Here is a 22,520-nt window from a genome sequence, read left to right as displayed (position 1 = left end):
TGGAAGAAGGACTTATTCTTGAATACAGAAAGTATGGCTGGCATATCTGTTCTGACCTTAAGGTAGTTGCTCTGTTGATGGGTCTGCAGCTGGGACATACAAAGTACTGCTGTTTCCTATGTGAATGTGACAGCAGAGCACGTTCTTTGCACTATGTGAAGAAAGACTGGCCCCTGAGGAAGTCTCTGAAGATTGGAGAGAAGAATGTGCAGCATTCAGCACTGGCAGAACCGGACAAAATACTTCTACCACCCCAACACATCAAACTCGGTTTGATGAAGAACTTGGTAAAAGCCATGGATCGGAATAGATCAGCGTTTAAATACCTGTCTGAGAAATTCCATCAGCTCAGCAAAGCAAAAATTAAAGAGGGAATTTTTGTGGGTCCTCAGATCCGTCAACTCAAACGAGAAGTTCGACTACCTACTTGAGGGTGACAAGAAAAAGGCTTGAGAATCTCAGGGCTGGAAACTATAAGGAATTGGTTAAAGACATGTTGTCAGTGTATCACAAACTTGGATCGACAATGTCCTTAAAAATCCATTTCCTTCATTCCCATTCGGAATTTTTCCCTGAAAACTGCAGCATGGTAAGCGACGAGCATGGAGAATGCTTTCATTTTGGCATTTGAGAAAAGATACCAGGGAAAGTGGTCCACTTCTGTTGGCTGATTACTGTTGGACGCTAGTCAGAGATGATCCTGAGTAGGTCCACAAACGACAGGCAAAGCAAAGTCACAAATAGACAGGACTTCTGTTACAGTATGTGCCATTTCATAGTTTTTCTAATGCATAAAAAACAGAATTTCTAAGAAATGGTAACCAAGTAAGCTTACTGTTGTTAAATTTGTGCTCAGCACCTTCAACTTAAAATTAGCCAATTTTAAGTATCTCAGAAGCATGCCTTTTGTAAAAATTTGTTGTCCAGTGATTTGGGAATGGTTAAAAAGAAATGCACCCGAGTGGAATATTTTTGCAGAAAATGTTTAGTTTGAGCTACATAGTGACCGTTCTATTACTTTGTTCATACTTGTTGGCAGGTAGTGTTTCAACACTTCTACATTTTGCCCCGATACGTGTTCATTTTTTCTCTAGGCAAATATGCGATTCGCTTCATCCCATGTGAAAATGGCATCCACACCATTGATGTAAAGTTCAACGATTCCCACATCCCTGGTAGCCCATTCCAGGTGAGAGTAGGGGAACCAGGACAGTGTGGAGATGTCGGACTTGTCACAGCCTATGGCACCGGTTTGGAGAGAGGAACCACAGGTAACCACAGAGTAAACCCATGCCCCACATTGTGTGTGTGATAGAGATGTGATGGACTGTCTTATGTGCTTATTTTCTTGAATAATATAAATAATTGGCAAGATTTTAATTTATATATATATATATATATATATATATATATATATATATATATATATATATATATATATATATATATATATATATATATATATAATATATATATATATATATATATATATATATATATATATATATAAATATAAATAAATTTAAAATCTTGCCAATTATTCATATTGCTGCCTCACATTGATATTCAACACTACTATAAAACAGGCTTTTAAGCTAGGCTAGGCCATGATGTACAGTAGCATATTATAAAACTCCATGGTGTGTGTTGGTCTCCTTGCGATGGATTTATTTGACTGTAGCTCCACCATAATCCAAGGAGCGTGTGTATGTATAAAATGTGTACACACACACACCAGATGTGCTTCTGTATGTTGTTCACAAAGATGCTTTTGTAGATGGACCAGGTTTCGCAAGGATGATTTAAATCTTTGCCATGGAGCCCATCCAAAGTAAATGTCTTTTTTTTTTTTTTGGTAACTTGCCTAATTTAAGTGTGGTCAAAGGTAAAGCCACCCACTAACTGAGAAACCTGCAGCAATTAGGCCATCTTTTCTGAGGTTAGGTTCAATGTCCTCATTTCTACAATTAAGCATTAAATGAGACAGTAGCTCTCTTGTGAAGCTTAATGATGGTTAAATTGATGAACTCGGGGGCAGGGAGACAGTCACTTAGGAAGGTTAAATGGGTTCTCTGGCTGCTAAGCCAGAGAGCTGGCTCTTTTATTCTGGTGGTCAGAATTCACGTTTACCTCCTGTCAGACCTGAGTTTGAGTCCTGGTTAGGGTGGCTGCCTTCAGCCTTCGATACGCATTGGGCACATTCACAGTTATCACACTTCTGACACCAAGTTGATGAACCCACCCCTGCTGTGAAGGGTTGGTGTAGCTGAGTGTGAGGACCATTGATGAGGGGAATGGGCATGGCCCTGATGAAAGCGACATTTGTGTGCAGAGGGACACATGGACAGTGTCATGCACAGGGGCACTACCTGGAGGTGAAGGCAGTGTGACTGAGACAGTCAACCTCCAAAGGGCAGGATGGTATGACGGAGACCATCACGTAGGAAGGTTAAATGGGCACTGCCTCTACCTCCTGTCAGACCTGGGTTTGAGTTCTGGGTAGGGTAGCTGCCTTCATTACAGTCTGTTGTCTGATTGCTGCCTTTATTTTCTTTGTTCAGGCAACCAGGCAGAGTTTATCATCAATACAACCAAAGCAGGACCAGGCACTCTGGCTGTGAGCATTGAGGGGTCCTCAAAGGTGAAGATGGACTGCCAGGAGTGCACCGAGGGCTTTAACGTGCAGTATACCCCCATGGCCCCTGGGAACTACTTGATCATCATCAAATATGGGGGCCCCAACCACATTACTGGCAGTCCCTTCAAAGCCAAAGTCACAGGTGTGAACATGTTCAGTTTGGACAAATGGCAGTTTCCCTTTGGTGTCATTATCTGAGTAAAATTAGCTGCATTGCAGTATTTTCTGGTAGCAAACTGTGATTTGTTCTTGTGTTGGCAGTCATCTAGTACCTGTGATGTGTACATAGTGAATGGCTCTATACCTGTGTTCAGGTCCACAGCTTGTGAACATGACTAACAACAATGAGACATCTACTCTGATGGTTGATCCTGTGGCCAGAGCCAGCTGCACAAGCTCCTATATTGCCCTCCCCAAGCCTGCTTCTGATGCCAGCAGGGTGACCAGTCGAGGCCCAGGCCTTAACAAGGCCTATGTAGGCCAGAAAGCAAGTTTTTCTGTCGACTCTAGCAAAGCAGGTGAGCAAAAACTTCACATTAGCTCAGTAGGTTGTTACTGAGAGCTTCCTGCCAAATGCACACACCTTTGTGCTTGGCAAATAAACAGAACAGTGCCCAAAAGCCTCTGTGTGGTCTTTTGTGTCTTCTGTATGCTGTGCCTTTTTCTTTTCACTGTGAATGCATTTCACTTGCATATTTACAAGCAACTACATGGAAATGATTAATTTCAAGATTCCATTAAGATGGTACCTAACGACAATATTTCCACCTGCATGTGCCCTCCATTAGGGAAGAACATGCTTCTGGTGGGAGTTCATGGACCACACGCCCCTTGTGAGGAGATCATGGTGAAGCACATGGGCAACATGCAGTACAACGTCAGCTATGTCCTGAAGGAGCATGGCAGCTACACACTGGTGGTGAAGTGGGGTGAGGACCACATCCCAGGGTCACCCTTCCATGTCACTGTTCCTTAAGTCCTTAAAGTGAAAAGACCAACTTTCAGGGAGAGACTTTTGGGAGATGGAAGGAATACAAGAAGCCAAATCATTCTAATACTTTATTAATCCCAATATGGTTAATGACCAAGTTTGCACTTAGTTTGTATTTTATATGCATGGAATTGTGCTGACTTGTGCTCAAAATGGAAAATCCTTTTTGTTGGTTGTTTCTCACCATTCTCTAAGAAGTCTGATGTTTTTCTCTCTGGTTCTGAGCTCAAGGGGGCACAAAAGATTTTATCCGAGATGAGTGTCAGTTGAAGATGGGAATGCTGCATTCCTTTTAGATAACCTTTACTACTGATACTGTTGCCTGTTTTGATTCCTGTTTTCAGCCTGTTTTAATGCACACAGTTGCTGTTGTTTCTGATGCTCTGAACTGCTGCTCAACCTGGACTACTGCATGTTTACATGCTCATGACTCAAATGGGGTTCTGCAGTAGCAGGCATTCAGTTACTCAGATTATCTTTTGAAACCCTTAGGATTTTCACCTGTTGTATCTGCTGTTGACTCTGCTGGTGATTGGACATGACCTGTCCCAAATGTTTGGAAGCATATGGCAAAATTAATAGACAAACAAGTGAACTGCTTGTTAATCTGATGAGGTTTCTTGTAATGTGGTGGGGAGACAGGATTTTGGTATGATACTGGAGCTCACTCTATGCTAACTCTTAATGATTCATGCGTTGCAATGTTTATTAAATGCTATTTCTTTATTGAATCAATTTGTCTAGCATTTATGTCAATGTATTTTTATTTGAATCTTGCTTTTGTTGTATCCGAGTACTGTTTCATCTCTATGCTTCAAAGCAGTTAGCGGCAGATTATGTATACTGGCATTCATGTTTGTCTTGTTTTGGTAAAATATTTTAAAAGCAGGAGGGGTTGCTACTATTTGCCTTTTGTATTAGCCCTGGGTGCCTTAATGTGAAATGCAGTTAGAGATATGTACATTTGGTAATTGAAAAACTGGAATAAACAGATAATTACACTGTCTTGCAAAATTGACCTAATATATTTACTCTCATATAGCAGGGATTTGAAGATTTGAGATTAATTGGTCTATGGTGTTAAACACTGGTCCTGTATTCATAGGCTACCAGTGAACAATACTTGGGTGACTGTGCCTCATCATTCCCATGTGATTAAATGTAGGTTCCCTGTTGCTGTAAATAAAGTGACACTGACATTTTCAGACTTCTAAGGGAATGTGTTCCAGATTGCAGTAACAGCAAATTTTCAGATCAGCATGCATGCATCTTCAAATCTACAAAGATAATTGTCATTAATCTTCAGCTTTACTGTTTAGTCAGAAGGAACACAGGGCAGGGTAAGTGATGTGATTGTGACCAGTCACTTAGCTTGCTATATAGTTGTGCCATACTGTGCAAGGCCAAGTATAGAAGTCTTTGTTTAACTTGTGCCATGTCAGCACGTAATGAGCCTATTTTGCTGCAGTATCATCTGTACAGATGGATTTAAAGTTGAGACTGACTTGAATGGAACATTTTGTATTGGATATGGCAGTTTCAGCCAGAGTAGAATGCCACCCCATCCCTTCGAATATTTTCCTCTCAAGGTTTCTTCCTCATGCTCTAAGGAGTTTTCCTTGCCACTGTCACCCTTGTCTTGCTCACGGGGGGGCTTGGAACTGGATATTTTGTAAAGCTGCTTTGTGACATCGGTTGTAAAAAGTGCTATAGAAATAAATTTTCTTTGAATTTCTGGTAATGAGCTTCCTGGATAAATTTTACTCTATTTTAATCTGCAGTGGCTTTCATTTCCTGTAATTTTTTTTTTTTTTTTTTAATATATAAAGGGTTTCCATTCATGCTGTCTGCTTTTAGAAGCATGAGCTGCTTTTTATTTAAGGAATAAAGTTGGAATTATTATGCAATGACTTGATTGACAGAGCTCCACTGCCATCTACTGGACTAATATGTGAACTGCATTTGCCAAAAGTTCAATATGTCCATTTCATACTATGAATATTTCGATGTAATGCTGTTACCTTGTAAAGTAAAATTTCCTTAATTATGAATGGTACAGACGTTTCCTTAATTATGAATGGTTTGCTAGTAGGCATGCATCCTACATGCTGATTTGTCTTTTACATTACACCAAACATTTTCATTTGTATTCCATTTCTTTCTTTGTATTCTTTTTCCCCCTGAAAGTGAAATGGATACAAAATGGGTTGTTATTCTTTTGCTGCAGTGGGGGTAAACCTGGGTCTTTTTTTCATTGTCAGCACACCATTTTGTGTGATTGGCTGAGTGCAAATGACGACAAACTCCTCTTTGGTTCCTGTGGCAGTACTCCTGTTTTGTCTGGTCAGTGCAGGAACCTCGGGCCTCTGGTGCACTGCAGATTAACTCTGTGTCCATGTAAAATGCTGTGGCCCAAGCATGTGTGACTTAACCACAGAACCAGAACTGCTACCGGGAGCTAATCATAAAGGAGGCTTACACACGGCTGACTTAGAAAATTAAATATGGTAAAGACTACCTAGCTAGATTCATGGCACATAAGGCCAGGGCCATGGGCCTCTAACCCTGCAGCTCCTGCTCAAATCATTCTACCTCCTGTGGTACCACATCCAGAGAAGGAAGGGGAGGCCCTAGCCCCAGCAAAATGCTCTCTGAGCGAGGTGCCCCTCATGCACCCAGTCAGTCCACAAGACAGGAGACCCTCTACAACAGCTTCTCCAAAGAGGGCAGAGGATGCATCTTCTACCTGAAGGGGCCAGAGGAAAAGTTTGACTATGCATTACTAACCTCATGGGAAAATGGTTGGAGATTAGGTAAGAAATTTGTTTAGTTTATTGCTACTTGCTACTCCTCAGGGTTGGTGACTAATGAGTTTGATTATTTAGTGGTTCATGATCTGGTAAATATGGTTTGCCATGAGTTCTAAAGATGACACAATTGGTAGATATTCTAGCCTGATGAGTACTGCTAAATTTGTTTATTTTTTGGATGAACTTATTAAATATGTGTTCAGAGGTGACTTTGAAAATAACTTAGATGTTGTTAAAATCACTTTCTATGCCAGGAATTATATTTTTAACATTAACTCTGCAACTGCTCACCTAAGCCAAGTTTCCATGGAGAGACAACCTTTTGAGAAATGACCTCCAATTTGCATAAAGCTACTATTATATGCTGAATTGTTGTGCTTTTAAGATACCTAGTTTTGCTTAAATTTTTGTGACTTTGTAATATGTCATAAAATAAGTTGCAAGAAAATACTGTCTGGTATAAGCCATGTTTTTAGTATTACAAGTATTACATGAGCAGTCTTTCAAATTTTCTTTAATTGTATTGATTTGTATTCAAGAAGTAAAAGAAATAGTTTACAAAGTTAACACATACTATGTCTTAGCAACCAGTAATACCAACCTTGAATGTGCTGGTTTATAATTAACAAGCACGGTTAACTTGTCATCACCCTTGTAATAAAAGCCATTGCTTTTCTTGGAAAACGCACTGATCAGCTTCAGAGTAAACCCTTAATTACTCAGTGGGCTGAATACTCTGATTCTAATTCTAATCACAGTTACTAAATAATGTAGGAATAGCTGGTGTTTTTCAAACTTTAACTTGCATCAGAGTTAAACATACAAGCACCAAAAAGTCTCAAGTTAATAATCAGCCACTTCTCTGAACTGCATTCACAGTGATGCACAGAGGAAAATGGTCACTCACAGTCAAGGCCTAGGATCAGAGGCGAACATAAAGTAAAATAACATGCATTATTAGGGGTCAATGTTTGAGATGCAATTTGAAAAGGGCTCTGAACATTGCTGAAGTGCTTTGTACCTGCTGTTCAGTAAGTCCAAATGCCTGTTTGAAGTTGTATACTTCCACTGACTCTGGCCTGATAGCCTGGATGATTTTCTCCCCATGGAGGACAACCCTGCAGACAGAGGAGCCAGCTGATGTCAGACCAAGACAGTTATCATTCAGCCCTCCAATGGTGGTGCTGCCTCACACAATGCCATTTGAATTATTTTTATATAATGTCATTAAATCAGGGATTGGCTTGGTGCAATTTTTATTCATTTGGCTACAGTTTCAGTCTATCAATTTGGCTAGCTTGACTAGCTAGTGTTGAGATTTTTGTTTTCCCCATCTTGAAATGCTAGAAATAATCCTAATATTAAATTAAGATATAAACTCGATCTTTAAATCAACTGACTTTAATACAATACAGTATAGCCTGTTTTAATGTAAAAACTGGGAACAGGAGTAAAAACAAAAAGGATGTTCTAACAAATTTTCTGACCTATCATAAGCGCATTTTGTTGACTCCTTCACTGAAGTATCCAGGTCATCACCTGTTATCCAAAAGAAGCTTGCAGTGGAGCGAAGGCGAATGTTTGGCCAGTCTTTCTTGGGGACATAGCCGCAGGCAGCATTGAAATCCCCCATGATGATGAAATTCTGTTGAGAGATGCAAGGCAGGAGGCTAGATGTGTAACATGAACGGTAGCATCAAACTACTGAAGTACTGACGAGCTGTGTGTGCATGCATGTTCTGAAAGCAGGTACAGAGAATGTACTGTGAAGGCATCAGTTTCACTTATTTATAGAAATGGGTCTTGTGGTTCAACTGGGCTGGTGTGCTCTTCAAAGATCATATTAGATCCTTTGTTTTGAAAAGTGCCGATGCATAATCACACTACAAATTTGTATCTGAATGTTAAATGAAGATAATATTTAAGTATTAAGAGATACCAATGTGGGGCACAATGTATTTATATTTTATAGATATCAAAGCATAGCATAAGAAAAATCATAAGAACTTTAGGAGCCACTGTTTCTTACCTTTGATTGCCATTTTTGTGCAACATCTTGGTACACATCATACAGCTCATCTATTTCTTTAACTGCTGCATCTGGAGTTGTATGGATAGGTATGATGACAAAATCTTTGATTTCTGTAATGGGAGTGGGATGTGTTTATTATTTTCTATGGTGATAATGCATAATTCCTAATACTTTGTTTTAGAAGCAGTCTGTGTCTTGCCTGTTGTTGGTGATGAAAACCACACAACAAAGGGTTCACGGGCAAATGCATCAGTATCCTCAGATTGGATGTCAGGGTACTGATAAACAGACTTTAAAGACACCAACTTCTGCCTGAGAAGACAAAGAAAAATGCTGTTGCTGTAAGGAAAATAACTCTGGAGCCATCTTTCCAATAAATTATTTTTATGTACGAATCTAAATATAATGCACCTGTAAATAAAGGCATACTGTTCCTTGTAGGACTTTCGACCAAGTCTTTGACTGATGACATGGCCATACTCAGGTCTCCGTCCTCTGTACCGGCTGTGTGAAAATGTGTAGTCAGTAACACTGTGCTTGTGCCTCTTTACAAGTAGCAGAATTCATACATACTTGTTGAGATGCGTCATTAGCTGAGGGAATGCTGTTCCTTTTGCATCTTTGATTTCCATGACAAGCATGAGGTCACAGCGGGTAATACTCTGCGGTGTTAAAATGTATTATAAACAGACAACATTTCAAGGCTAAAATGCATGTAGTGATACTAGAAACTCTTCGAAAAACATACAAAATCTTGTAAAAAATAGCATATATAGCAAAGATATCTCCCTATGCACTACTAGGATGAAGTGCTAAATCTCTAACATGATACTATGGGAAGTGAAACAATGAAAGAAACCTTAGAAATAAGAAACATACTTTTTCTGTAGCTTTTGCTTGATACATGGCATACAATAACCATGAAGCTTGAATATGCTTGCAGGATGAATTTGGAAAGTTAGACAAGTTAAAACCAAATTATCAAAAAGTCTGATAGATATACATAAAAAATTAACTGTAACAGTAACATTTTTGTAGCATATGTTTACATTCACATAAAGCATGAGATCACATTAATTCTGTAATTTATGAAACATGCATATAAACACATCCATTTACATGATTGCATTTTTTTAATGATAAATAATCAAATACTCATGAAATCTGAGGCAAACCTTACCTCAAGTATTATGTTCAGTACTACTGGTTTGGAGACTTTGCTTTCTCCAAAGGACTGTATGTTGAAGGAGCATATTTTGAGGCTCAGGACTCCTCCGAAGCTTAGAAGCAAAAACAGAGAAGGGCTCATCACTGGGCTGTAGACTACTCTGTATGAAGAACAACCAGGAAGTTCCCTTAACTATTTGTGATCATGCACTCCCTCAGCACTGTTGCTTACTCATCTGTCCACTGTGTCAGGGAACTGTGTTATTATTGTCAGAATAAAATATTTAATCCTGTTACAGTTCCTCTCTCTTGCTGCAGAAACCCATGCCTGCACAGGACTTCTTTTATATGCTGTTGTAATCTTCCACTGCTGTTTCATGATCATACATGATCATGACCTTATACAGTCCACTAATACTGTCCAGTTTCTGAACATTCTGTTTTTGTTTTGATTATATGAAAATGTTATTTTCTCAGTACAACTGCTGTAAATGAGAACTGTATTAATTAGACTATGTTAACAATGATTCCAGTGTTATGTTGTTTTTACATTTGTTACATAGACACACTTCTTGTCTCTCTCTCTCTCACACACACACACACACACACACACACACTGCCTATAAAATACTCATGCTACTACACAATAAACTAGAGTGATTCTGTGTTTCATTGCTACTCAGAGGCCTGCCCTGGCTAACATTTCTGTCATTCTAAGCCTCTATCTTAACTGTACATAGGTTGTTGCTCAAAAGCAAGTTTCTAAGTTTCATTTTAAAACTTTATATGTCTTTATTTTAAGCAATTGTTGTAGTTTTCCAAGCCTTTTGAAATAGCTTTGTGCACGAAATGTACTATATAAACAAGCTTGCCTTGCTTTGACTTTCCTACATTTGCTTTTAAACAGAAAGGGTAATCTGTTCTGGAACCTTATAACGCAATAATCATTTTTGTTTTCAAATATTTAAACAATCTTGAAATTAAAACACAATAAACTCGGTATTTAAATCACCGTATATCAAAAAGTCTACTGTGCACCTGCCAGCTGTTTTCCTTCGAGAGATTTTTGTCGGCATAAAAAGGACCTCTATGTTCCCCTTTAAATTTAGAGAAACATTTGTCCCGACATACGCTGTAGACATCGCTCATGGGTCAAGCTCAGGATCAATGCCATTACCTCTGTAAGGCAAAGATCACAATGCTGGTGGTCTGAGTTCTAGGAGGATCCTTCTGGCAACGTTCGGTGTGCGGCCAAAGCTTAACTGGCGGGTGACGATTAAAGGTACAGTTCATGGAAAGAAAGGCTGGTAAACCTGTTTCTAACGCCAGTAAAAGTTGCTTTTTACACCTGGGAATTAAAACTCGAAATTAATGTGAGACGTCGAAATTTGATTGAATTACAGAGAGGCGGAGCCAAATCTGAACTGAGAGAGTTCCTCACTCGTACCGGAATGAATTTCCCATACATGCAGTCCACAGATGGCCGCTGCTAAAGGCTCAAGCCTACGTTACGAATTAATCCGCGAGTCTTTCTCACCTGCTCAAACATACTCGCTTGTACAATACACATACGCCTTCGAATTTGGTTTTGCTGCATTGCAAAAGAGCATTCTAAACTGCGTGCGTTTTAACACGTGCTATTTTTTGCGAGCCTTAATCTGGTATAATGTGCCCTTGTTTGATCAAATTAATGTACGTCTAGAAGTGACATGCCTTTAAGATAGCCCAGGTAATCAAAGCCCAGATAGTAACAGGTTGTACGTAACCTTGTCCGTATTTTAATAAATATTCTTGCAGTGCACAACTTCATGATAATATACAGATGATTTTTTTTTATGTCACGATACTTTTTTCAATTTCTTTGGTAGTGTAGTACAACGCAGTCAGGGCCTCCTTATGCTGTTTTTCCTGTACAGTCGGTGTTATGCTTATGTATGGCTTGCTGTGAATGGTGAGGCAATATATTTGTGACAGTATAATAAAAGCGAAGCCGTCGGTATTTTAGCACCACGTGAAATCATGCAGCATTTTCTTTCTGTCACCACTTCTTTGATAAAATAAAATACCGAATGCTTCTGCTTTACATTTGGGTCCCCTGCATGGTACTATTCCGTAGTTTCCCTTATGCAATGCCTAAGGGATTCCGCTCTTGAAGGACTCATTGTAGCTAATTCTATTACTTAGGTGTGACAAAAAAGGAACTTGGAACTGTGGAATTGTGCAGTAGTTTAGCTCATTTAAATCAGTGGCGTAGCCTTGAAATAATTTCAGGAGAGATCGCCAGCATTACTAGACGTTGGAAAACAACTTTTAGGACCGTCCTATTGTTTTTGACTTACGGAAGCGAAAGAGGTTGCTTTTTTAAAACTTTGTGTCAACGTCCAACGATACTGCAGTTATCTAGCTTTCAAATAGAAAAGTTAAAAAAAAACATGGTACTGATTGAGTAATTTTTCTCGTCTTCTGTTTGTAAATCCTGTCTTCTGTTTGTTGTTTGTAAATCCCTCATTATTAAACATTTGGAACTGGCATAAAACATTTCAGTGGAATTCAAATCTACACAGCTACTGCAAAGTTGTCAATTTACTGACTTTTCAGACCCCTTTAATGACCTTTTTCCTCACCCCCCCCAAAAAAAACCGCAAGCGACAAATCTAACCGCTTCTACACTTGTTACTTTCCATAGAACAGAACATTCGGCAGTATTAAAATACAGTGTGTGTGAACGCAGAGAGTATGAGAGAAACAAGGAAAACACCATCTGACACTAGGTAGCATACAAATCGACGCGATTATGTCAGAAATATGGCAATTAGTGCGTAACGTAATGAATTGACATGTCAGTTTAGGCTACTTTCCATTGAAAGCAGCGGCAGCACTAATGGGGCTTATTTAATTTCACAGGTGAGCTGGGGCAATGGGTCTGGACGTGGTTAATGTATTGTTTATTGCTGGAGGCATGCTCGCGATACCCATTCTGTCGTTCGTGGCATCTTTTCTGCTGTGGCCGGCCGTTCTTATAAAGTTATACCACTGGTGAGTACGATGGACGCCTTTCTTTACCCCTTGATGTCTGTGTTGGTTTGGGGTTCATACCAGATGCACATTCAAAAAGAGTGTCAGGGTGGTGTTCTTCTTTTTGGAAATATTTTATTGACACACTGAATGTTTGTCCGGTGCCAGAATCTAATTTGATATCCACCTCGAGTCATAATTTTGCACTGCATAACAATCTTAAAAACCCTCAGTGTACTAAAGGATAAATGAGCTCATTGAGTTTGCTCCACTTACATATAGTGTGCCATTTGATCTCTATCCTGGCAATAGGCTTGAGGCTTTTGCTTATCTTTTTAGTTTTGATCATTCACCACTTTTATTATGACACTTCACATTTCATGTTCATACTCATTCACGATTCATATAGATTTTAACTGTTAAACTGTAAAGAGACAGGTGGTAGGGTTCAAACTTCACTTCTTTGTGATTGTATTATGCAAAAAGGACCTTTTGTTTCAATGCTATCTCTTTTATCAATTTCACAAAGATTATGCAAGTTGTTCTGTCTCAGTTTGGCCTCACCTCAGTAGGTGAAAGGTGGTCCAGTTATTTGGAAACAAAGTCCTGTCAGAATTTTTGAAGTTTATTCTAAAACTTTGTTGTTTGTAATATTTGTTTGTCTAATGGTTTGAACATATCAGGAGACATCATACAGTGGAGTTACTCAGAGCCAAAGCATGTGTGGCAGTGTCAGTATAATTTGCTATAGGGCTCTGGAGATCAGGGGTGACTGCCTGACTGGCAAAATGTATGGATTCCTTAAAGTGTACAAAATTGTGTAACACCCCACTTCAACCTCTAGACAATAATTAATGTAGAGTGAATAAGTACACAGAGAGCATATTTTTGGGCACATTTTTACTCATACTTGAAGCACAGTGGAACACAGATTTTACACTCCTGCAATACAGCAGTTATGTGTGTGTCTATTCACTGAGGGATATGTACCAAATATTTCAGCTATATGCCTATTTTAGCTTGATATGAATATCTTTCTTGCAGAATAAATTGATGTACACCAGGTAGGACTTGCTGATCTGTGTTTTGTCTCATCTGAATTCTTCCTGCTGTTCCTGTTTGGTAGGTACTGGAGGAGGAGACTGGGCCTGCAAGTGGACTATGCGGAATGTGATGGTTATCACTTCTGTTACATGCATCGAGGAAAGCCAGGGAGCCGGCCATCTATGCTCATGCTTCATGGCTTCTCTGCTCACAAAGACATGTGGTTGGGTGTGCTCAAGGTAAGGGCTTCAGCTCATCTGTAATCCTGATCATACACTTGAGTTGTGCCTGCCCACACTTTATATGGAAAAAACTTATAAATCTCACTGATAAATCCTTTATGTACGCCAGTCTCAGGCATAACACTGTACTTGTCTGGACTACTGGTACATTTATTTACATTTATTTATTAAAGTTTAACAAGGCAGGATACACCAGCATAAACAGTTTAACATCATAAACAGAAACACTGAAGAACATGAACCATAAAATAAATAAATAATTTAAAAAGCAATTTAAGAGCACAAACAATAGAGGAATGTCTTTTGATTCTACTCATGGGTACTACATTTCCCTGGTGTGGATAGGTGGATGTTGAGACTGCAGGTAGGAAGCCATACAGAGTAGATCAACTATACTTGAGTGTGTTAGTGATGGTGCACAGAGTGGCCTTATCATGCCTTTCACTCAGCAGTGGAAGAAACAATGATGGTGTACTGACAAGCCTGCAGCATCGTTTTTGAACCCTCTCCAACTCCTCTGAGTGTTTTTTGTTAGCCCACCCCAAACTGGGCAAGCATATTCAAGGATTGGATGTTTTGGCAACATTGAGGTAATGGACCCTTAGTCTTGTCTTTGCCAGCAAAATGTCAATGTGAGCATCCCAAGATAAGTCAGATGACATCTGAACTCCAAGCAGATTAAAGGTGGAGATGCTTTTTAATATTCAAGCAGATTTAATGTGCAGATGCCAAGAAATTATTGGGAATGGAAGAGAGTTAACATTGTTTTCTCTCCTGGCACTCATTATCATATCCCTGTTTTTTGTTCCAGTCATTATCAGTGAAAACTCCTGCTCCATTCAGCTAAAGAATGCAAGGCTTTCTGAGTTAGGCCTGGTAGAGAGCCCTGTGATTGTATGGTCATCTGCATATTTCGCAGGGAAAACAGAAGAAGCCAGATGTGAATCCACTGCTGTCGATAAATGACTAAGAGCATTGGTGATAACCCTTGTTGGACACCAGCTGGTATTGCACAGGGCTCAGATACACAGGAACCCCACTGCACTCTTTGCACTCTGTCACTCAAATAGCTCTTCAGAGTGAGCCAGAGTGGAGGTCTGATGGACATATCAGCAAATGTATACAGCAACGGTGTTTTATTGTTTCAAAAGCATGTGAGAAATAAACAAACACAGCATGAACATCCATCCTGGGAATGTTATTGAGTGCTTCATGCCAGAATTGCAGAATCTGAATCAGAGCAGTGATGGTTGGTCTGTCATAATAAATACCATGCTGAGAATACCAATTTTGGAAATTGTGTCCTCCAGAAAGGCATCCCTTAGGATCCCTTCATACACTTTGCCAACACAGCTGACTAATGATATTTGCTGATAGTCAACTGGGCTTTGCTTTTTTGGTCACAGCTTTGACCAAATCTTATTTCTATGGCTTTGGGAAATTGTGTTGGATACATGTATTAAAAACATCACACAACACGGGTACCAGTTCTTCATGAAAAGTCTTTAAAACAGAAAATGGAATACAGTCTGGTCCAGATGCCTTCCTTGCATTAACTCTGTGGAGTCTGGCTTTAACCTGTCCAATGCTCAAGGAAGGTATAGCACCATTTAAGAGTTTGTGTGAAATGTCCGCTTAGAAGGCAGTAGGTCCCATACGGAATCTAAATGCTTGGTCAGAATGTCACAATCATGCTGCAAGATGTTGAGAACTTGCTTACAATTATCCATCCCCGAAAGTGCTGTAATAGAACACTGCCTCCACCTCATTCTTGTAATATCATTGTTTTGCTGTTGTCATTTTTTTGACAATAATTAATTGTAGGTTTCTGTAAGCACTTTTGTTGCCAGAGCAAAACTCACAATGTCGATCTTGTATCAGATGTTTAATTTTTCATCCAAGGCATGTCTTTATTTGTAATTGATACTATCTTTAGCTATCTATCTTTACTATCTTTAGGAACAGCTTTATCCAGAATGGTCCCAATCGTGGAGGTAAAGGCCATAAACGCAACCTCTGGGTCAGTAACCTCATAATTAGGAGGAAAGTCAGCAGTGTTCATAAGATGGTTCAAATTCCTTATTGCCTCAGGTGTAAGTTTTTGGCAAGTGATGTACTGAGTGGGTTTGGAGGGCCATTGACCAACATTCCACATGATGTTTCATGGTGAAGTGCTAATTGGGGCAAAAGCACAGGTGGCTCAATCACAGAAGGAATGTTGGTAAAAATGACACGAAGTTGACTGGTGCTTCTTGTTGCACAAGCCACAACTTGTTTCAATCCATGTCTGAGACAGATTATTTCAGATTTGTGTCCCCAAGAATGACAATCGCAGCATTCTGGTACTTGCATTCAATATTTCCATGACAACGGTCCAAGAGTCTGTGTCTCTGATTTTGCTGTCGCAGAAGAATGGGGTGAAACATATAGCACAGCAGCAATAAAACTTAGCCAATGGAGAAGACACTTTGGTAGCAATCATACCCATAAGTGTGTTAGTCTTTTCTGTAAAATGGTATTACAAGAATACTGTGTGACTCCTCTTCCCCCACTGCCCTCACAATTGTGCCTATGTAAAATGTATCCAGGAAAAGTTACAATAGAATCTGGAATATCAGGATTTAACATAGTCTCTGATATAGTAGCAATGACAGCTGAATTGTTGTTCACTGATACACATGCTGGTAAGGAGAAATCCAGGGAGTGATGGCTTAGGTTTATAGGTTGTGAGCCTGCAGATGTAACCAGTTTTTTCTTGGTCAGCTGTGGTCTTCGTCAGATGTAGTCTGGTGCAGGTTATGGTTTCACGGACAATTGGACGATTATCAATAATTGGGTGTATGGATGTTTTTCCAGTTTTCTTACCCCATGGGTTGGATCTAAGTCATAATATTCCAAGATGCTGAAGTAAAGAGTTCATAAAAGGTGTGTAGCAGTGATATATACAAACTGTGCCATTATCACCAAAAGAAAAAAAAACAAAAACATTACATTGAAAAGCTCCCAGATTGCTGGAGAAGCACATATATCCTGCAATCCACTGAAAATGTTTAAAAATGGATTTCATCCACATGTCTTGAACCTCAAATTACCCATATTGTCCAACAAGAACCTGTTGTATTTGTTTACAAAAGCATTCATAAATGTATTTACCAAGCATATATGCAATGTATCTATTTGTTATAAAATAGAGCCTCATCTATGATGTTCTCAAAAATATTAATAATGTTATAGTAGTGTGTCTAGTAAAAAATCCTCTGCTTTTTGCAACATATGTATAACGGTGACAGCACAGAGGAAGTGAGAGGCAGGGTTACACAGAAGTGCTTTTTATTATCCACAGGAAAATAATATAGATAAGCACTGATGAAACAAAAACAAGCTCTCTCCTAGAAGGCAGCAGGGTGAAGTGTCTAGATTTCTCCGGTCTGTGGCCAGCTAATGTGCAACGCTGTCTTCTGGGACCTGTGGGTTTAAATAGGTGAAACTGATAATAGGGAACAGGTGAGGATAATCAATAAGCAGGTGATTGGGAGCAGTGTGGGTAGGTGCTGTGATCCCTAACAGGAGTGGGTGTGTCCCTCCTGCTGCAGAGCTGACCAGACGTGACAATATGAGAGTTAAAATGAGTGCATGTAACATTCGATGCATTTATATTGATATTTATATATTTATATTTATAATTATATTCTAATTATAATAGGTTTAAAATCCCAACCCAAATAAAAAGGCTACATATAAACAATCCAATCAAAATAAAAGGGCTCATACAATTTGAATATTGAGAGGGAGTTTAAACCTTTCATAAACATATCAAAAGAAAAACTGTACCAATGAAAAGTACTTCATTTATCTCCTTGCTGCCCTCTGACTTGATATAAATGCATGGTGATGTACATTTATCAAAATGGTGACTTCCAAGCTCATTTGAACCTTTGTGGAGAGCTTGTTTTTTATTCAAACCCTTAACAAACTCAATATTATTATTATTTGTATCATAGCCTGTGTTGACAGGTTTCTGTTCCTCATGTTTTCTTATGTCTTCTCATGTCTTTGTCTTCATTTTTTTCAGGTTTTTAGGCAGATTTGCACTATTTGGAGCACTAATGCTACTTGCAGTATGCATTATTTGTTGCAGTCTAGTTCTATGTATGCATATTACACAACTATTCCAATTAAATATGTCTGCACATGTAAACACTAGAACATATTACATTTATATCTAATTATATCTAACATTTTTGATTCACAAGACATATTCTTGCATTTATAGTTCCTCCCAACAAACATACATCTGGTCTGTGTTGACATGCCTGGCCATGAAGGTACCACACGCACCAGTGCAATGGACTACTCCATTGAGGGCCAAGTAAAAAGGATACATCAGGTACCTACCATTCACTATTTTTGGACTTCAGAAGGTCTGCAATTATAGAACACTGTCCCAGTTTCACATTTGACATTTATTGCTGTTATTATTATTATTATTATTATTATTATTATAGTCTGTAAATTTGACATGGTGTTTATATATATATATATATATATATATATATATATATATAAATAATTAGGATGCCATATAATCAAGAGAATATAACTTCAGTACCATAGTATATACTTCATACACTTTGCCAAAACAGCTGACTAATGATATTTGCTGATAGTCAACTAGGCTTTGCTTTTTTGGTAACAGCTTTCACCAAATCTTATTTCTATGGCTTTGGGAAATTGTGTTGGATACATGTATTAAAAACATCACACAACACGGGTACCAGTTCTTCATGAAAAATCTTTAAAACACAAAATGGAATACAGTCTGGTCCAGATGCCTTCCTTGCATTAACTCTGTGGAGTCTGGCTTTAACCTGTCCAATGCTCAAGGAAGGTATAGCACCATTTAAGAGTTTGTGTGAAATGTCCGCTTAGAAGGCAGTAGGTCCCATACGGAATCTAAATGCTTGGTCAGAATGTCACAATCATGCTGCAAGATGTTGAGAACTTGCTTACAATTATCCATCCCCGAAAGTGCTGTAATAGAACACTGCCTCCACCTCATTCTTGTAATATCACTGTTTTGCTGTTGTCATTTTTTTGACAATAATTAATTGTAGATTTCTGTAAGCACTTTTGTTGCCAGAGCAAAACTCACAATGTCACTCAAATTTCCTGGGTTGGAGAGATAATTCATCGAGAATGCCACCATTGACAGTATAATCAAAACTTGTAGCTTCATCTTGGGCCGTATTAGATTGTGCTATTTGCTCAAATCTATGTGGTTTGAAAACCTATGATTTAAAGCAGACTGTGAATATTCACAGTGAAATTCAGTGTTATTTGACATATTTTGTGATATTTTGCACTCTTTTGAGTTTGTGGAAAGTATGCAGCTGAATAAGAAGCCTTTTCATCTTGTGGGCACATCAATGGGAGGCAATGTAGCTGGTGTTTATGCTGCTCGTTACCCCAAGGACCTCTCCAGCCTCACACTCATCTGTCCTGCAGGTCAATATAGCACCTTAGTACTATTATTGCTATGACTGGATTTTGAGTTCCTTTAACATTGAAATCTGCCTTCGCTTTCTGCTGTGTAGGTTTGAAGTACCCTGAAGACAGTACATTTGTGAAACGTTTGAGAGACATTGAGAAGACCAAGGATGTCCACAGCATTCCTCTCATTCCAACCACACCAGAAGAGATGGAGGAGATGTTGAAACTGTGTTCCTTCGTCCGCTTTAAGATCCCTCAGCAGGTATCCACCTCACAGTTTATGATAACCTGGAAAAGGAATAAAAATTCAAATCTAAGTGACTCTCATTTTAGCTCAGGGACATTCCAGGTCATCATATTAACAATTACGGCCAGGACGCCTATATAAAAAAGGATATTGTCTCAAGGATCCTTTTTGTATGGATAAGGATCAAATGTGATTGAAATAAAGCCTTTCTCACTACTATGGGGTCAAATCTTCTATGAGAATGTAAAAATGAACATCATTTACACTGGTTCTGTCCCATTTTTGAACATGCCTAAAACACTCTGTCTCATTCCTTCTCCTAGCAGAACATCTTAACTGCTCATGAAAAATCTCTCATTCATATCTGGCACAGTCACTGCATCATCAGTGTCTTTCAGGGTGCCCAAGTTCATAAAGGAGACCAAAAAATAGGATTCAAACAAACTGAATATGAATATTGACAGACCTGGCTGGAGAACAGCAGACTAGAGCTAAATAGAGTAGTGACCATGTTTGTCATTATGCTATGATTATTGTAACTATTACACCAATATGAAGTATTATAACTTCTTCTCACTTCACGTTGGAATAGATTCTTCAAGGATTGGTCGATGTCCGAATTGCACACAATGACTTCTACCGAGAGGGTTAGTTTGTCTCAATCCATTGGTGCTATATACAAGTAGCAGGAAAAATTTATAACCTCTCAGCTTTTCAATGTTTTTCTGACTCACTCCATCTTCTTTAAGTGTTTATGGAGCTAGTGGGAGAAAAATCTAGGCACAGCCTGCATGAGAACATGCACCTCATCTCAGCACCACTTCAAGTCATTTGGGGAAAGCAAGACAAGGTAAGCTTGGTACCGTAATATCCTGATAATATCATGAACTCCAAAGCTTGTGCTAGTTTGTGCTAGCCATTTAAAGACATTAAGCCTGGCTTGCTGTTCAACTCAAGGTTTAGAACTCCTTTAGTCATTTCTTTGTAGCATTTTGCCATGCGCATGTTATTTTCATTGTGTTACAATGTGCTAACTACTTGGAAGAAAATGCATCTTTATGGTCAGTATAGGTGGTGGTGGTGGTGGTAGTAGGGTAGTCTTTTTAAGTAGATTATATATAAATAACTGATACTATAAATCTATAACATTCAGCTACAGTTGAGCTATAACAGAGATACAGGAGTCAAGTGCATACAAGAGTGGTATTTATTTAAGGTAATCCCATACTATAGTTGTAAGAAATGTCCAGGGTCTTTAAACAAGTAAGTAAACACAAAACATGGGAAGAGCACAAATAACTAGAAGACTACAACATGAAGTAAAACGATGCACCACTGGCAAACACAAACATAAATACACTAGTTAATTAAGAGAAAATTAGAAATAGTTGAGGGTAATTACCAAAACAAAAAACACATGGCACAAGTCCCATGTGAACTGCAATTACAAAGGGGGAAACTATGATAAAATCCTGTAATCTGTTCAGTCTCTACAAAATACATACACATCAAACATTACCATGCCTGTTCATAAAGGTCTTAAAATTCTTGTAGAATACTGTTAAAAATGTGACATCATTGTGTGGATGTAGGTATTGGATGTGTCTGGTGCTTCTGTGCTGGCTGACGCCCTGCCTGGATGCCAGGTCGATCTCCTTGACAACTGTGGCCATTCCGTGGTGATGGAACGCCCGCGGAAAGCTGCCCAACTCATCATGGATTTCATTATCCGTCAGCAAAACTCAGGCAGCAGTAGCACCAAAAAGTTGTCCTAAAACTGTAATTTACAAACAGAATATATCATTTATAGTAATGTGTAAATAACCTAAAAAGTTATTTTTTAAATGAAATACTCAGGGACTATCACCAGGTTTGAATATCCCATCGTAGATCTCAGTGAAGTGACATGGTGAATTCAGCAGAAATATTCCAACCTTGGTGATTTTACCATGAACCCAGATAACAGGCATTATGCAGTAATAAAACATTATGCAGTAACAAGTAATACTACTAATCATCAAGATCTTTGTAATTAATTTTTAATGGCACTTTCAAGTTTTGTCTGCCCAGGAACTACACAAAAACAGAAATACCACCTTTGTCAACTGACTGCAATTTCATTATTACTTATATGGACAGCGATGAAACATTTACTTTTTTGTGTGCTCACATAGTGCTGTGGTGTACATTTCATGGTGCAGTTATGTTTGAAAGATTAGGTATACATTTAAGATATGTTTCAATGTTGGGAGTTGCAGGTCAGGACATGCAGAGAAGGGAAGTATGTTTGATTACAAACCTTACAATAATCTATTAACTGTAGTAATGGATATTCTCTGTGACAGACGTACTGTATTTAAAATACTTCTCCCAAGCTTTCTGGTAGTGTTACTTTGAATAAATGGTACAAATAATTTCTTAGAGATGTATTTATTTACATGTAGGGTATGTTTATTTTGGTATTACCTATTTTACCTGAAAATTCTAAACACAAATACAAAAACATTGACACCATAAATCCCTTGCTAAATTAAAGAATGTATTAAAAGCTGTATTATTTTTTTTTATGAACACTCAACTTTTGGGTATTTAACTTGCTGAACATACACTACGAAACAAAATTGTACATTTATCTACATTGCAAGAAGTGTTCTCCATGCCTAAACATGGAGCATGATATCTGTAATCACACATTTAGCCTTGGAAGGCCACTCAAAGACACTGATGGTTGGTCATACTATAGTATTGCATGCTTGTCAAACTAGAAGCTACTAGTAGCTTATGTCCCCTAATATTTAGTGCTGCATTATTCTAAATGTGCTCTGCAGTGCAGTGCTATGGTGT

General features: G+C 38.6%; 4 protein-coding genes across 11 annotated transcripts in view; 3 read left to right on the top strand and 1 right to left on the bottom strand.

Annotated features, from left to right (window-relative positions):
• Positions 1-5,680, top strand: part of flnba (filamin B a) — a 55,677-nt gene extending 49,997 nt beyond the window's left edge. For all 5 annotated transcript variants that reach the window (XM_081705082.1, XM_081705081.1, XM_027001937.3 and 2 more), the window contains 4 exons: positions 1,095-1,271; positions 2,562-2,780; positions 2,953-3,156; positions 3,427-5,680. In XM_081705082.1, the coding sequence (XP_081561208.1) occupies positions 1,095-1,271; positions 2,562-2,780; positions 2,953-3,156; positions 3,427-3,614 (788 nt within the window). In that variant the 3' untranslated portion in view covers positions 3,615-5,680. The remainder of the gene's footprint in view (positions 1-1,094; positions 1,272-2,561; positions 2,781-2,952; positions 3,157-3,426) is intronic.
• A 241-nt stretch (positions 5,681-5,921) lies between these two features.
• LOC145653116 (uncharacterized) lies at positions 5,922-6,808 on the top strand. Its single transcript, XM_081705791.1, is given in 5 exon segments — positions 5,922-5,972; positions 6,067-6,189; positions 6,191-6,317; positions 6,320-6,442; positions 6,558-6,808. Coding segments are annotated over 5 exon segments (639 nt in total). The 3' UTR covers positions 6,773-6,808.
• A 129-nt stretch (positions 6,809-6,937) lies between these two features.
• Positions 6,938-9,845, bottom strand: LOC113572443 (deoxyribonuclease gamma-like). 3 transcript variants are annotated; one of them, XM_027002025.3, is made up of 9 exons: positions 9,652-9,845; positions 9,351-9,407; positions 9,045-9,133; positions 8,883-8,975; positions 8,671-8,783; positions 8,469-8,581; positions 7,979-8,084; positions 7,461-7,557; positions 6,938-7,355 (listed from the first exon to the last, which is right to left on the bottom strand). In XM_027002025.3, the coding sequence occupies exons 1-9, from the start codon at positions 9,778-9,780 to the stop codon at positions 7,349-7,351; spliced, it is 804 nt and encodes a 267-aa protein (XP_026857826.2). In that variant the 5' UTR covers positions 9,781-9,845; the 3' UTR covers positions 6,938-7,348. The 3 variants fall into 3 exon arrangements, with proteins under 3 accessions (XP_026857826.2, XP_026857824.2, XP_026857825.2); XM_027002023.3 differs by having other exon boundaries at positions 7,927-8,084; positions 9,652-9,841; XM_027002024.3 differs by lacking the exon at positions 9,351-9,407 and having other exon boundaries at positions 7,927-8,084; positions 9,652-9,841.
• A 908-nt stretch (positions 9,846-10,753) lies between these two features.
• Positions 10,754-22,220, top strand: abhd6a (abhydrolase domain containing 6, acylglycerol lipase a). Of its 2 annotated transcripts, none has more exons than XM_027002020.3 (9): positions 10,754-10,920; positions 12,543-12,674; positions 13,780-13,936; positions 18,213-18,326; positions 19,312-19,444; positions 19,534-19,691; positions 20,269-20,323; positions 20,426-20,526; positions 21,269-22,219. In XM_027002020.3, exons 2-9 carry the CDS (start codon positions 12,556-12,558, stop codon positions 21,449-21,451), a joined length of 1,020 nt encoding a protein of 339 aa, XP_026857821.2. In that variant the 5' UTR covers positions 10,754-10,920; positions 12,543-12,555; the 3' UTR covers positions 21,452-22,219. The 2 variants fall into 2 exon arrangements, with proteins under 2 accessions (XP_026857821.2, XP_026857822.2); XM_027002021.3 differs by lacking the exon at positions 10,754-10,920 and adding an exon at positions 12,275-12,409 and having other exon boundaries at positions 21,269-22,220.
• The last annotated feature ends 300 nt before the right edge of the window (positions 22,221-22,520 follow it).

The sequence above is a fragment of the Electrophorus electricus genome, chromosome 22 (assembly GCF_041902795.1).
Source record: "Electrophorus electricus isolate QZ-2024a chromosome 22, ASM4190279v1, whole genome shotgun sequence".
NCBI classification, from domain to species: Eukaryota; Metazoa; Chordata; class Actinopteri; order Gymnotiformes; family Gymnotidae; genus Electrophorus; species Electrophorus electricus.
Note: the sequence above shows the minus strand (reverse complement) of the source record. Positions and strands in the feature narration are given on the sequence as shown.

What these genes read in the sequence shown, in the direction of transcription:
- LOC113572443 (XM_027002023.3), bottom strand. Translation starts at nt 9,780, where the DNA reads ATGAGCCCTTCTCTGTTTTTGCTTCTAAGCTTCGGAGGAGTCCTGAGC. An exon ending in CAGTATGCCTTTATTTACAG is followed by an intron (nt 8,784 to 8,882) that starts GTGCATTATATT and finishes TTGTCTTCTCAG; the next exon opens with GCAGAAGTTGGTGTCTTTAA. An exon ending in ACAAAATGCGCTTATGATAG is followed by an intron (nt 7,558 to 7,926) that starts GTCAGAAAATTT and finishes CTCTGTCTGCAG; the next exon opens with GGTTGTCCTCCATGGGGAGA.
- abhd6a (XM_027002021.3), top strand. Translation starts at nt 12,556, where the DNA reads ATGGGTCTGGACGTGGTTAATGTATTGTTTATTGCTGGAGGCATGCTC. An exon ending in TGTGGTTGGGTGTGCTCAAG is followed by an intron (nt 13,937 to 18,212) that starts GTAAGGGCTTCA and finishes TTGCATTTATAG; the next exon opens with TTCCTCCCAACAAACATACA. An exon ending in CAATGACTTCTACCGAGAGG is followed by an intron (nt 20,324 to 20,425) that starts GTTAGTTTGTCT and finishes ATCTTCTTTAAG; the next exon opens with TGTTTATGGAGCTAGTGGGA.